The following is a 15,666-nucleotide window of genomic DNA, read 5'->3' as shown; positions in this document are numbered from 1 at the left end:
TCTTTTTCATAATGCAATCAAGCTTCTAGTCTTCTCCTTTCTTCTCTTTTCTCATCCTATGCTTGTGTGAGATTGAATATGGCATCAAAGCCATAATCAACTTGAGAAGGATCATCAGAGCCTAGATTTTATTTCCTCTTGGACAAATTTTTGGTGATCTCACCATTAAGTTTGAGGGGGAGCGTTAAATTATGTGTACTTGTAGTTTATACATATATGTAATATATATCATATATACATACATATATGTATTTTGTTTTCTTATTTGTAGAATGTACTTTAGGATATAGTTGTATTTGTATTTTTTTGTTTTTCTATTTTGTTTTTTGTATTTTTAGTTCATGCCCATCAAGGGCATTTAGGACCTTTTGTGGGTCAACTAGCCATTAGAGCTACCTAATGGCTAGTTGAACTAGTCGTTAGGATGCTCTAACGACTAGCTGCTTTCTCCTTTTGGCTGAATATATATATATATATATATATATATATATATATATATATATATATATATGGGAGTTATGTCCCACTCTTTGTATGCATGCTTTATGTATTTTATGTGTTAATAAAATAATTCATTTTATATTGTGTGTGTGCCATTGTGCCTTTTGAGAGCTTCCCATTTGTGGGTTGTGTTGTGTTTTTGCCCTAGTAGGCATTGTTTTTTATTCTTGGAGATATCATTACACACCCACCTTAGTTCACCTTGCAGTTGTGCTCAGGATGATTCGGTATGTATGAGAAACTATGCACTTTGGGATGTTCTTCTCAGCTTCATCCTTCATAGATACGAGAGCTTATTGTGATTCAGATTTTGGAGGATCGACTAAGAATCAACTCTCGACTATCAAATTTTTTGTTTTCTTCATAGTTCCATGGTCTCTTGGAAGAGCAAGAAGCAACAACGTGTTGCTTTAACCATAGTTGAGGCTAAGTACAGAGCCATGGCGTAGGTTACTGCAGAAATTATTTGGATAAGATGGCTTCTTAGAGAGCTAGGTGTTGAAGTTTGCATAAGAATCTTCTTGCATTGTGACAATATGAGTGTCATTCATATTGCTAAAATTCATGAATTTCATAAAGGATAAATCATATTGAGATTGATTGTCAATTTACGATGAGGGCTTATGAAGATGGAATTATCACGTTCATTTGAGCTCAAAGGAGCGAGTTGTTGATGTGTTTACTAAGAATTTGGCTCATTCACACTTCCAGCCTTTCTTTCCAAACTTGGGATGATTCCTTAAGCATCATCTCAAGTTTGAAGGTGAGCGTTGAGAAGTGTAATATGCTGATGTATCGTATGTAATGCTACTCTTGTGTATTATTTTTGTGCTACCCTCTTTTTATTGTACATAGATTACTTAATGAGGGGCATTTTTTGTATTTTAGTAGGAGGTTAGAGAGTTAACAATTTTTGTCTTGTAGTGTAACCATGAGGGGTCGCCCTTTAAGATGTATTGTTCTCTATTGTTTTAGTAAATGAAGTTCTTGTTCTCCTTAGATCTCTCTTCTTCTCTTTTGTGGTTGGCCTAATCTTTTTGCATTTGTGATATAGTTGAGACTAATCTGGGTGTTGCAATTTTAGAGTTTTCAATTTTGTGGCATCTTTGGTTGGATCATGTGTCTAGTTCCATGTTGCAGTATATGTCATCTTCTGGGACTCTTGGAGAATGTTAATATGGTGTATTTGATGAGGTTAGGTATTGTAAGAGTTGTAGGCTACCTAAAGGGTCACGGTCTCCCTTTTGGGTATAGGAATGTTGAGTCTACTAGTCTTTTTTATGTTGTTCATTCTTATATATGGGGAACATCTCATGTTTTGTCAAGGAGAGGATCAATTTATTTTGTGATTTTGAGCGATGATTGCCCGAGATAACATGGATACATTTTACGAAAAATAGAAGTGAATTGCCTTATATCTTTAAGAGATTTTATGCTTTTGTTGAGAATCAATTTGCAGTCAAAGTTGAAGACTCTTTGTTCATACTCAAAAGGAGAATACATAGGTATAACCTACAAGAATTTCTAAGTGAAAAAGGAAATATTGCATCAAATCATGTCCTTATACTCCAAAGCATAATAGTGTAGTTGAAAGAAAGAATAGGAACATTCTTAAAACCATAATAGCATTGTTGTTTAACAGTGGAATATCTAGGGGATTCTAGGTTGAGGCTATGAGGGTTGCAGTATATTTGATAAATTTGATGCCTTCAAGCTATGTCACAAGGACTTAGCATAGAGGCCGCCGCACCTGCATCAGCGCGTCGCGATGCGGGTGCCGCAGCCAGGGTTATTTTTGTCCAAAATAGTTATACTAAAAAAACATTAATTATTTAAGGTTTTGTCCCATATACAAAGCTTTGAAAGTTTAAAAAATTGTGCATTAAATGTTTTGAGCTACGTACATTCTTTTATTGTTTTTAAAAAGTTTTGTCATAAAAAATTGAGTCATTACATTATTTTCTACATTTTATAGAGCGTTGTCATAAATGCATTAATAGAAAAAGTGAAAACTGCATTGGAATGAATTTCTATATTAAATGAGGAGAACCGAGTAGGTCAGATTCTGTATTAAATGTACTTTTGTATTAAAAGGGGAAAACCGAGGAGGTCCAACTTTTGTATTTAACGCATTAAAAAAAAAAGTGAAAACTGCATTGGAATGGACGTTTGTATTAAATGTATATAAATCCAAATCAGATTAAGCAATACCCAATTAAAAATTTGATTACGCAATACTTCTAATTTTTTTATTGTTTATGGTGAAAAATAGTTTTTTTTATTAAGAGCTTTTTTTATGGATAAGTTTTATATATACATATATTAAAATATTAAAAAATTTATATATATATATACCCTCCCGCACCCCCGCACCCAAGTTTTTTTAAAGTGCCGCATCACCGCACCCGCACCCGCACCTATGTGACATAGCCTTCAAGTGTTCTTGGAAAAGAATCTTCATTCAAGAAGCTATTTGGAAGAACCAGATTACGAGTCTTTCAACATGTTTTGTGCTTATACCAAGTTTCCAACTCAATAAAGAGATAAGTTGCCCCTTAATATCATGAAGTGTTGTTTTAAAATATATCCTGAATGTTAGAAAGGTTGTTGATGTTATGATCCTGTGAAAAAAAGAGTTTTGATATCTAGACATGTGGAGTATGTAGGGCATATACCATATAATAAGGCTATATGAGAAATTGAGGATATTGAACCCACACTTCCTTTCTTGGTTCCATTTCCAATAACCATGAGAAGGAGGAGAACAGGATGATAACCTATATATAGTAGAACCTTAGGGATACCTACTCAGTTCTTTCTTAACCAGCATGATCAAGAAGAAAGTGATCGACCTAAGTAAAGTCACAACATTGCTCAGGCATATCCAAATGTACAGGCAATGGATCCACCTCCTCTTCAGGTACGTAGGAGTATTTGTCTTTCTGCTTCCCCTATGTGTTTTCTATCCTATGATTCTTTTTTTTATCACTTACCAAGATTTTCTAGCATTGATTCATTTGTATCATGGACCTAAATCCTATGTTGAAGCTGCTTCACAATCTGAGTGGCGACAACCTATGAGTGAAGAGTTAAGTGCGCTACAGAGTATGAAGGCCTAGGAGCAAGTCAAGTTGCCAACATAAGAATGTAATCAGCTGAAGATCAAGACTAAAGTGGATGGAACGATAGAAAGATATAAAGCACTACTTATAGCCAAGTAGGGGTGTGCAACAGGCCGGCCTAACCAACTAATGGACCGGGCCCGTTGGGGAACCCTTGACCCATGGCCCGTCCGTTAGTATATATATATATATATATATATATATATATATATATATATATATATATATATAGAGAGAGAGAGAGAGAGAGAGAGCTGAAAATATTAGGCCGCATTTCTCATTCTGCCACATTCTGCCCCATAGTTTTGAAGTGTTTTATGATAGATCTGAACCGTTAGATGTGTTTATCATGCTCGATTTAGTGGGAATCGACTCCTGGATCATGTTTCTTGGACGAAAAAACATATTTTTATGAGCCGGGAAAAACTGATACCTTCATAGCCATTGATTTTAGATCACCGGAAAAACCTGTACAGAGGTCAGATTCCGGTGTTCCAAAAGCTGGTTCCACTAAACAAAACCTATAGATCACATCTATGGTGTTAGATGTGAGAAAAAATACCAAAACATGTGATTTTGAGGCGGCAGAACGGGGCAGAATGAGAAAGTGGGTAGAACCAGCGCATTACTCATATATATGGGTTGGCCTGTGTTGGCCCGCTTCATGTCAGGCCGGGCCAAAAGCCCGACCTGTGGTGGGCTAGCCTTGGCCAGCCTGCAGGCCGCCCTGCCCATTGCCCACCTCTATAGCCAAGGGATATAGTTAGCAATATGGGATAGATTTTGTTGAAACATTTGTCTTAGTAGTACAAATGACAACTATCAAGACATTGCAAGCAGTTGCAGCAGTCAAGCAATGGGATCTATGCAGGTTGATATTAAAAATATTTTTCTGAATGGGGACTTAGAATAAGTGTATATGAAATTACCTCATGGGATCATTGATGCGTTCTTGGGCCTAGGTTAGGTAATTTAGGCAGCGGGTAGGCTCGGTTAGGTCTAAGTCTATGTCAATTGGTCAAACCGGGTAAACAGGGTGCAGGTTATTATTGACAGGGTTCGATAGAAAAATCGGTGCGCACAAACGGCACCACAGAAAAATCCAAAAATTGGACGGATGATTCTGGACACCTTTGATTAGGTACAGTTGAAATTTCATGGGCAACCGACACAGGAACAGGGAGAACTAGCTCGAAAAATTGGTGGGACAGACAGGACAAGACAAGACAGGGACAGACTAGCCAACTTGTAAAATCAAGTTCTCCGTACATGGAGCTCAATAAATCCTGATTTTTTGAGGGTAGACACTAGACATCCTAAGGTAGATTGAGTCAAAATTTCATACCCAGAGGATCTACGGTTTGGGTTGGGCGATTTTATGAAGTCATACCACTTTTCAGGGTAGGTCAAAAATCGGGTTTAGCTGAATTGGGTTAGGTGGGTTCGAAATTAGGTTTGAGGGGGACCTTCATGGCTTCTTCCACATTCTTGGGAATAAAAAAAGGCTCACAATTAGCAACAAAAGATTTATAATATTTGGAGAATAAACAATAGGAGACAAAATTACACAATGGATGAGGTATAAAGTCTTTTCCTTCTCAAATAGCAATAGATAACCCAAAATCACTTACTAAATGGGATAAATTATGGTGTTCTTTCTCATGTTTAACTTCTAGGTCTCTTGAATCCAGATCCTCCTCTAGTGTGGACATAGAGGCCATAAATATGCTCCTAGCACTCTAGAGATTCTTGAAACCTATAGATTTTCCTCAGTTTCTAGATGGATGACTTTAAGGAAACTTTGTATAGGAACCATTGGTAGACAAGTCACTATCAACTTGATACTTCCCCCCAACCTCATTTTTTCTATAGATACAATCTTCTTCCTAACTAAGGGATCATAGCACTTATAACTCCTTTGAACTGAGAGATATCTAATGAAATTGCACTTCCTCACGTTAGGATCACTCTTGTCCCTATAAACATTAGGAATTTGAACGCAACAAGTACACCAAAAACTTTAGAGGTAACATGAAAGGTAGGTAATGAGAGTTCAATGCTTGGAGGGGCTTGTCCTTAAGGACATCATAGGGCGTACAATTGATGAGAAATGTAGCAGTGAGAAGGGACTCAAACTAAAACCCCTTGTGTACATTCATTTCAAAAATAAAGCATAGGCCACTTTCAATTGGTGTTTGTTTTTCCTCTCAACAACAGATTCTTGTTGAGGAGTGTAGGAGCGTGTGGCTAGAGATTCAATTCCATGATCAGTGATCACAAAGATAACTTGTAGTTTAGAGGGCAGAAAATGCCCTTACTCAAATGCAACAACAAAATGGATTCTTCATTTTGGGGCAACCTAGAGTTATTGGTCATCAATGCTTGAACGATATTAAGAATGTATACAGCCCCTACAGTGTCGAGCATCCAACTGAATCTAAGCTAAGAAAAGATGAACTAAGCATCAAACAAAACTAGTAACATCTATATAAGGTCCAAGAAAATGTATAGCTGCAGCATAAAACATTAACTTTTGCCAAGTCTGCCAGATCACATAGCCGCCTAGATTTGAAGATACTGATAATAAAACTTGGAATCTTGAAGAGCTAATCTTAAGTTGAGCACTAATAGACTAGGTAGTGTTGCACAATCATCAAGACAAATTATCAGGAGCAGATATGAGGAATGAATAAGGGAACAAATGTAGAAGAAAACAGGACAATAATGGCACTAACTATTTGCAGTCATATCTTGCATGCTACAATCAAAATGCATAACTATAATAATCAACAAAGACACACGGTCAAGAGAAGAACACAATTTAATCTATAAATCTGGCATGAAGAAGAACAGGAAAAGCTAATACCTGATCCACCCATCTCCCAGATTCAACAAAGTCATTTCTTTCTTGAAAAACAATGCCATGAGCAATAGGTTCCCGATCAAGGCCATCCTGCGTTTTATCTCTATTAGAAGCAACCTGTCTTTTGGCAAAGGCTTGAGGTGCCACGTCCCTAGCGAGAAGGGAACTGGGATGAGGGCAATCAGAAACACTATTCAAGCGGTTTAAGTCTTGTGGTTTATCCAAACCACTCACCAAAGCCACAGAGCAACGACCAACTTTCAATTCTTTTAGATGATTCAGAACAGCAGCCATGGAAGTGAAATTCATGCCCTCAGGCGAAATGTAGGAATGGGTCCCATAGCAGCTGCATATCTTATGCCGTACTCTCCATCCATAGGTGATGTCACAACCTCGCATGTTGAGGAAGCATTTCAGTTTCTCCATGAGCCTCAAGTTAAGTGGGTCATGCAAATGCGGCACCGGTGGCAACATTGATGGTACTGCAAGAGAAGATCTCCGGACCCCATCTTCCGGAAGGGCTGGCTCAACCTCACTGAGCAATCCATCAATCACCCAACGTGGACTACCTCGCACAAACCCGCCCTCAAAAGAGCATTCACCCACTTCGGAGGAGCTCGCCTTCTCGTTAAACAACGGTACGCCAGCAGCAGCAGCAGCAGATGCAAGCAGATAGAGCCCATCGTTGCGTTTGTTCTTATGATTTTCACCAGCGCATGCCTTCCTTCTCTGGTATGTTTTTCCGAAGCATTGGAAAAGAAACTGCTTGGAAGAAGATACGCCACCGTTTCCGTGTGCAGCAGCATTACTTTCGTTGTTTTTACTACTGTTATTAGATAACCCATCCGCCAACACCTCATCCTCCTCCTCCGCACCACTTCTTGCAGGCGAGCCTGAGGCAACAGTAACCGAGACCCCGTTGTCCAAGCATGTCGCTGTAGAAGAGGCCCACCTTATGAACTCATGGCCGCTGTTCTTATGTCTGCGCCTCTCGAACTTAATCACATCCATCCCCTCCCTATCCGCCCAATCTCAATCTCATGTAGTTCCCAAACTTCAACTAGCAGACCTAACAATCGGTTTTATTCCGAAAATACGGTTCGCGGCGGGACACCAAGAAATCCTACAAAAATAGGATTCTTTTTTTTTCTTTCCTTTCCTTCACCTACAATTCCGCACCCCCCCCCCCCCTGACCAATATATCGCGAGAGGCAAACGGCAACGAAGGCCAACCGGGCAGAAAAGCTGAATCCTCCGTCAGGTCATCCGGGAAGGAAGAGGAAAGAACGAAACTTGTGAAAAGAGGAAACCATGGGAGCGAGCTAAAGATCCTCGGAAAGAAACTGACAAGAGAAGAAAAGAAAAAGGATCCCGGATCAATGAAGACGAAAGGACGCACAACGAAGCAAACTAAACAAATAAATGAACGCCAGCCTCCTCTCTTCAAACGCAAAGCTGTAGGGCACGTTTGGATGAGAAAAAACTCTTACAGGAAATTTTTTTTGCCTATGAGAGCTTTTGATACGAAAAGTTTTTCAAAAGAAAGTCTGTGTAGCACGAGAAAAAAAGAGTGGTGAAATGAATGTATATTGGGTTTGAATTTGAACTTCAATCTGAATTGGATCCTCTTTGGAAAAAAATCCAAAAAAAGAGGAGACAAATGGAAATAAATAGAAAGTGGGGTCCAGCCCAAGGTGCGACGCTCCACCTTTCTTCTTTATATTATCAACTTCGTTAATATATTTGAGGTCCTAATTAGATAAGTTAATTAAGAATTTTAATTAATTATAATTAGTTAATCTAACCTACTTAAATGAAGATTTTGGTTAATGTAAGTGTGAAAAAACCCCTCCCACCCACACTTTTTGGGAATTGATCACATTGGGATGGGACTCGAAATAAAAGATAGAAGAATAAGGGATAAGGAAGTTATTAAACTTCACATTTCCTTATTGAAATTGGTGTTGACCTCTAAAAGGAAACCCTAACATGCTTTCCTTATCCACTTATTTTCTTAATCTTTCTTTTGTCTCTCTCTCTATCTCTTCTCCTTTCTCATGCCCATTGGGTAGGAGACTCCATTGATCTTAGAGGTTATTGCTGATCTAGAAGGTACAACAGCTGGTCGAAATGAAGTTCCAACGATTTAGAGGGTGCTTTAATCCAACTCATCTGATCAATCCAACATTTGTTATGTTGCTCTAACATTAAGGTAAGGACATTCTAACATAGTGTGTGCCTAGCGCTAAGGTACATATACATACATTAATATACATATATCAATTATGTAATAAGACCATTTGATGCTGTATTGATTTTGGGTGTACATACTCCAAAATAATTTTTGGGAAAATCGCTTTTGAAGAAACAAAGTTCTTTCTTGAAACATGTTTGATGAATGCTTGAGGTTTATAACATGTGAACTATATATATTATATAAGTCCAATGACATAACAAGGTTGATGTGATATTGATCATGGTAGTATTGGATACCAAAATAATTGTTGGGAAAATTGAATTTGGAGAAACCAATCTATGTGATTTATTGAAAAAAAATTTATCACTGAATGACAAGAGTTGACGGGTGTTAACTCAACTTATTGTTTGTTGTGGTAAGTTTCTGCTATTAGTGATTTAATCTACAATTCTTGCATATATAATGCTTGATATGCATGATTGAATAACATACAATTGACAGGTATTAACTCAAGTGCAATTGCTGATATGGGTAGTGGTGAGATGAATGGTGGTGGTGACAGTAAAATGGTGGGTGGTGGAGAGTGTAAAAATAAATTTTATCTTGGTAGGAAACATTTCTCCACCCCCCATGGCGATTGTTTCCTATTAAATAGTGTACTTTTTAGAAAAACTCTCTCAACGAAAAGTCTCTCTCATTTGAAAGGGTCGAAAACTCCATATGGATTTTCTATTTTGCATCACTTTTGCTACATTTTTCTCACTTCCAAGCATGCAGCTAATCTTGAAGTAACAATATTCATCGTTTAAATAAACACATAAAGGGTTTTAAACCCATTGTTGTCTCTCTTTCTCTCTCTTTCTCCACACACACACACACACACATATATATATATATATATATATATATAGTGAGTGGTAGTTGCTTAATCCATAGGTGCCTAAACAAACACACACTCTCCCTCAGCACTTAGTAGTGTATAAAATGACTTTTAGTATACTCAAAAGCATCGATAAAACTCTTTTATTTTATATTGGGTGTGTCCCCACTTGGGCCTTAAGCATTAAGCATCTATCACACATGAATGCTCAACATGAGTGCATTTTGTTTAGGCACCTATGGATTAAGCGTCTACCACTTTTCTTATATATATATAACATTTGATAATATCAACATAAAGTATAAATGCTTTTCTTTTGTATTTTTTTGTTGTTTTTTCATTAAAGAACCATATACTTAATTTGCTTAGTAGGAATCCACTCCTAAATCTTTGATTAAAACATGCAAGCATCTTTTCATAAGACTTTAAAAATCAATGGCCTATGATGTATGTAAATTTTTACGATCATAAAATCATAGTTTTTGGTTGAGAAAACATTATTCAATAGTTGGTTTCTACTATTTGGAACACACTGAACACCTCTACAAGGTTCCATTGGATCAAGACAACATGCACCTATGATTTTTCATAGGAATTTGTGTAACGCTCTAAATTTTAACCCAAAAAAAATAAAGCTATTTTTTGTTTTTTGTTACTCTTTATCAAGAAAACAAAAATATTTATTTTTTGTTTCAGTTTGAATTTTAGACGAGTCACAGATACTCAACTGAACACTATTGTTTCATAAATCAAATTGATTCATTCATCAAATTAATAAATCATTTTACAAAATGAGTGTTAATATTAATAATTAAATGTTCAAAGCAAGATCTCGAGAACACAAAACCACTCATGGCTCAATAGCCTAACTACCTCTATAGGGTAACTTACCACGTTGTCTTCTTGGCCTCCTACACATTAACATTAGTTACATAATTTTATTAGCTCATTCAATGTGCTCAGGCGCCTTTAAACCAGTCAAGCATGATATACACGGTGCCTTTAAACTAGTCGAACAATAAATTAAGTTATTTGTGCATATAGATCAATATTATAACTTGGTGCACTTGCAGCACCCCATTGGTCTATTTCAATCACATGCCTAGTCTCGAGAGATCTCATGTGCTTGCATATTATTCATGCCTTACAACATAACCACATCACATGTCACACCACACAACTCTTACACTTATGGCACTACAATAGTATTTTTTAGCCCAAAGCTCAATTATGAGCATGTACCTATGCATGCATATTTTTTTTCATAACAATGGGTATTCATATTAATCCACATGCTGCATATTATTATCATGTCATTAGCATGTTGCAAAAATAATAGCAAGTTGCATCTATCATTAACATGATTCACATATCACTTGCATGATACACATAACATTAACATACACAAATCATTAAAAGGCACTTATCATAGGTATGCAAACCAAATCATGGCTGGATTCAAAATTATAATCATAGCCTTATATGCATAACATCAACATATATAATATCTCATATTAATAAAGAGATTCGTGCATTCCAATACATCCAAACCGAAATAGTTTACATTGCAAAACTGTTATTTTTATAACTTTACATAATATTTAAAAATCAATCATAATTCATCCAGAACAAGTTAAATTCTATTATTTTTTTTAGATATTCATAAATCAGATAACAATATACAAAAGAAAACGTGTTCCTAAATGCCTTACATATTAGGAATTAAAAAATCCACAAGTACTAACTCATTTATGTTCTCATAACAAACTTATCAAATATGTCGCTCCAAATAGAACGTTAGTTATAAATTATAGAAAATAGATAAAATTCCTTATTTTTTACAGTGAGCATATTGATATGTCTAGTGTCAATCCACAAAAAACTAGACTTACTTTCAATCCTAGTAGATAATTAAAAATACAATCATCTTTATTGGTTCATGTCATTTAACATGTGGAATTCATAAACTTTCAAGTTATGAACCCGACTTCTAAGATTTTTCATATTTAAAACATAAAAATATGGACTCTTAGATTTTTATGGTGTTTTCCCATATATAACTGACAAATTTTAACATACAAACAAACACTTGGGTCAACACCCATGAAACTCATGTTATTCGACAACACACCTCATGTATAGAATATATTTGTCACACATGCAATATTTAAAGCATACATAACCCGTTTTTGTATACGAAACAAATATTTGGGTCAATACCCAATACGAGACATGTCTTTCAAACATGCATCATACTTATAACCCACCATTTGTCATATTTGCAAATCTCAAACATGTATCACATTGTTTCATATTTGAAACCATCATAAGAGGTCCATGCCCATTACATACATGAGAATTTCAAACAATTACAAATATGTCATCCACCCATGTATATACGATGTACCCTAAATAAATATCTTTTAATGTGTGCAAACAACCCTATGTAGTTAATTTTTAATGCATGCATCGATACATTTTGTTCTACTTTATACATCATCTCGCATATTATATATAATCATAAATATATATTACATTTATTTGGATGCATGCCAGTGGCATATACATGCATCATATTATGTAAGCATTTGTATGTATGTCTCAACTGTACACACACAAATCACAACACAACATTTGTATATATTCCTCAACTGCATATGAACATATCACATTGCATTAACAATCCTATGTATGCCTTAACTACATATGTATGTATCATCTCACATCCACGTCCGTACATATGCCTCAATTACATATGTACATATTGCAGCACAATATTATTCAATATTTGCAAACCACCCCAATCACACATACCTTGTAAATGTCTCCATTCACTCAATTTTTTATGACGTGAGCCATATCTATGGCAACACATCAATTGAACTAAGCACTATTGGGCCACCTGAGTGCAAGCGTGATTGTATATTGAACTACTAGGACATAATTTGGGAAGGAAATGAGCAGTAACAAAAGCTTGACATCATAAAATGCGAGCAACAAAGATATACACCTTGGGCATATGTGCATAAACTAGCATTCACGTATATATGTCACAATCTCATATGTATCCATACACATTACAAACATGCAATACGTGGGCCTGGGTGGCATACCCTTGCATAACACATAATTAAGGTTCACTATTGTAATGCCCTATGATTTAAAAACCTTTAAAAATGCATAAAATTTTAAAATTTTCTTTTCTTTTCAAATAAACAACAAAAATGATTTTTGGATTCCGGTTTTAAACCTCGGGTACGTTACATTTCACAAACCACAATATAAATAAAATTAAATGTATACAAGTATTATATACATAGTCTTTTACACAAGGTTCATTAAATAAAATATTTAGGGTTAAATTTAAAATAAATCCTAATTAATTCAGGGATCTTGGGAATCTGGGTTCTTCGATGCCGCTCATGTCCAATATCCACTGCCTTAAAATCTATTCCATATACGAACCAGAAATCCCCATAAATCAGGGTCAGACTTGCAACAGTCAGGTAAGCTATTAATTAGAATTAGGCAATTCAAATATTAAGCATGATTCCAGTAATTTAAATTCAAATAGAAATGCATACATTAAAGAACAACTATATGATTTAAAACATGATTATGTGTAGTATCATCAGGGAATATTTTCATAGCAATTTCTATGAAAGGGAAGGTTTTTGTTTTGATATTAACCATCACACTCTGGTATAATAGGGGATCATTCATATTTTTGATAAAACATTTTGGGGGTATATTATTCTAGTATAAATTACCTAGATGTTTGACTGAATAGACTCCCAAAGTAAGCGGTCAATGACCGGAAAGAGTCTTGCAATGGCAAGAAAAAAGATAAACAGGTGCATCCACTAACTGCGGCACTCTGAGGTTTATCACCTAGGACATGTCGATAGCCTCAGCCTCCTTAAACCGAGTGATAGGAGGCCCTAGGGAATCTATCGCTAAAAAAAATCATCATAATAGTGTCACTCCTGGTTGTACAACTACCCCTTCCAAGGTAGGCTAAACCTAAATAGGTTCGAATTTTTTTTTTATAGGAGTTAACATTTTAAAAAATTAGGCTCAATAACCCAAAAACTCATTTAGAAAAACACTAGGGTCATATGTACTCAACCTATTCAGTGTTACTCTTTAAAAATGAGCACTCACCTCTGAAGGTGGAACTTATTAAAGTTCATGTGTAGACATGACTCATACAGCAAATGGGTGCTTTATCACACCTTTTTGGTTTAGAAAGCCCGTACAATAAGATTTTTCAAAATCCAATGTGTTATCATTGCAAAATTTTACTTTTGCAAGTCAAACTGACCTTTGAAAAAGAATTTGAAAATAACTCACCTCTATTTTAAAATGGAGAATAATTTTGAAGAATGAGACTCACCTGTTGGTACAAGGTTCAACCGTTCCTGGTGCCATAACTAGGGGTAATTGAACCAATGATCAATCAAGTGTTTTGCTTTGCTTACCTTGTCTAAATCGATGTTCTATTTCCTAAATACACAAAGAATGAGGCATGTGCTATGAATTTTTAAAAATGCAGATTGAAAACATGATGTATGCTTCAAATACTTCAAAAATGAGATACTCTGAAAAACGTGAATCACATTTGGGAAATATTTTTGAAGAAGAAGGAAAATCAATTTTTGAAGGAAAGATCTTTTTGAGAAAATTGATTTGTGAGAAGATTCAAATAACTTTGAGAAAATCGATTTTTGTCAGATAGGATTTTGAGTTGATCAAAAGAATGGGCATGTGGCTCTGTGAAATTTATTCACGATGCAATCTAACCAAGATGTTGCATGAATGCAATTTGAGAAAATATTTTATGAAGAATTTATGGAAGTCATTGATAAAAGAAAATTTTATGCCTTATAGAATTTAGATAAAATAAACTTAGCACATATCCCTGACTATGGCCACGAATATGCATTAAATATATCTCATTTGATTCTAAAAGGAGAAAATACTTAAAAAAACTTTGAAATATGCAATGATTTTTTAAATTGCCTAGGAGTGTAGGTCATTTGTGGCTTATAAAAAGATGATAAATTTGAGTTTCGTTCGTATTCTGAATATGACCACAAATACAAAACCCACCGAGTTTATCAACTCCTTAGAAACTAGTGCATATGTCATTCATGTAGACCATGGTGAGTTTGAACATGCATGAATCATCATCCATCACACGAATCATACTATAAAAGAATAAACTATATGCAATGCAACCTAAGCTAAGCAGAAAAAGTAATTTCTTATTCCAAATTTGTAATGAATTTACATCACTAATTGAATTAAAATAAAGGAAAATCAAAAGAAATATAATCTTGAATATCCCTGCAAAACTAGAAAACTTGTTAGTGAAAATATGTCAGCTTTTGAGTATTTATCCAGCAATATCTAGAAATTATTGGATTTATCCGGATATAAGCCATTTTCCATATTTTCTTGAGATAAACATAACACAAGATGATATAAAATTGAAAAAATAATAAATATAAACAACTTTAGAATTTAGAATTTGGAAAAAAATTATAAAAATACCCCTGAAAACATGACTATGGCCTTGAAATCAGGGTTTTCAAAAAAGATTTTTGTAAAACTTTGGATTTAGGGCTCGAATGGATTCAAATAAACACAAAATTGGGTGTGAAACACCCTAGTATGATTATAAACATGATTAAACCCTAAAAATATGAAAAACATGCATAAAAACTCAAAATATCATAAAAAGAGCATTTTTTGCCAGTGTTTTACTCAAATCGGGACTCCACGGGCATCCAATTTTAGCAATTTATTCAAATAAAGCCCCAAACAAATTTCAAAATTAACAAAAATTTGCATACATACTTCTAATAACCCTAAAATAAAACTTAAACTAAAAAACAGAAAATTTGAGATTATTCTAATATAAAAATTGAATAAAAACAAGAAAAATTAGGGATTTTACCTATGATCACAAACCTGTCACAATGTCAGACCCTAACCAAGTATCAAACCACCATAGAAATATATAAAATTTTACACAAAAAAACTAGACAAAAAATAAAGATTTTCCTTTTTAGAGATCCGAAAAAACATCTTTGGTTAG

At 35.0% G+C, this 15,666-nt stretch overlaps 1 protein-coding gene across 2 annotated transcripts in view; it reads right to left on the bottom strand.

Annotated features, from left to right (window-relative positions):
- LOC149847082 (uncharacterized) overlaps nucleotides 1–7,684 on the bottom strand; it is a 44,508-nt gene extending 36,824 nt beyond the window's left edge. Inside the window, exon 1 of one of the 2 annotated variants that reach the window (XM_089998287.1) lies at nucleotides 6,490–7,684. In XM_089998287.1, the coding sequence (XP_089854413.1) occupies nucleotides 6,490–7,497 (1,008 nt within the window). In that variant the 5' untranslated portion in view covers nucleotides 7,498–7,684. The remainder of the gene's footprint in view (nucleotides 1–6,489) is intronic. The other variant, XM_089998286.1, reaches the window with a different exon arrangement.
- Between the last annotated feature and the right edge of the window lie 7,982 nt (nucleotides 7,685–15,666).

The sequence above is a fragment of the Nuphar pumila genome, chromosome 2, assembly GCF_984573655.1.
Source record: "Nuphar pumila chromosome 2, dmNupPumi1.hap1.1, whole genome shotgun sequence".
NCBI lineage: Eukaryota > Viridiplantae > Streptophyta > Magnoliopsida > Nymphaeales > Nymphaeaceae > Nuphar > Nuphar pumila.
The sequence above is the reverse complement of the archived record's forward strand: the minus strand, read 5'-3'. Positions and strand labels throughout refer to the sequence as shown.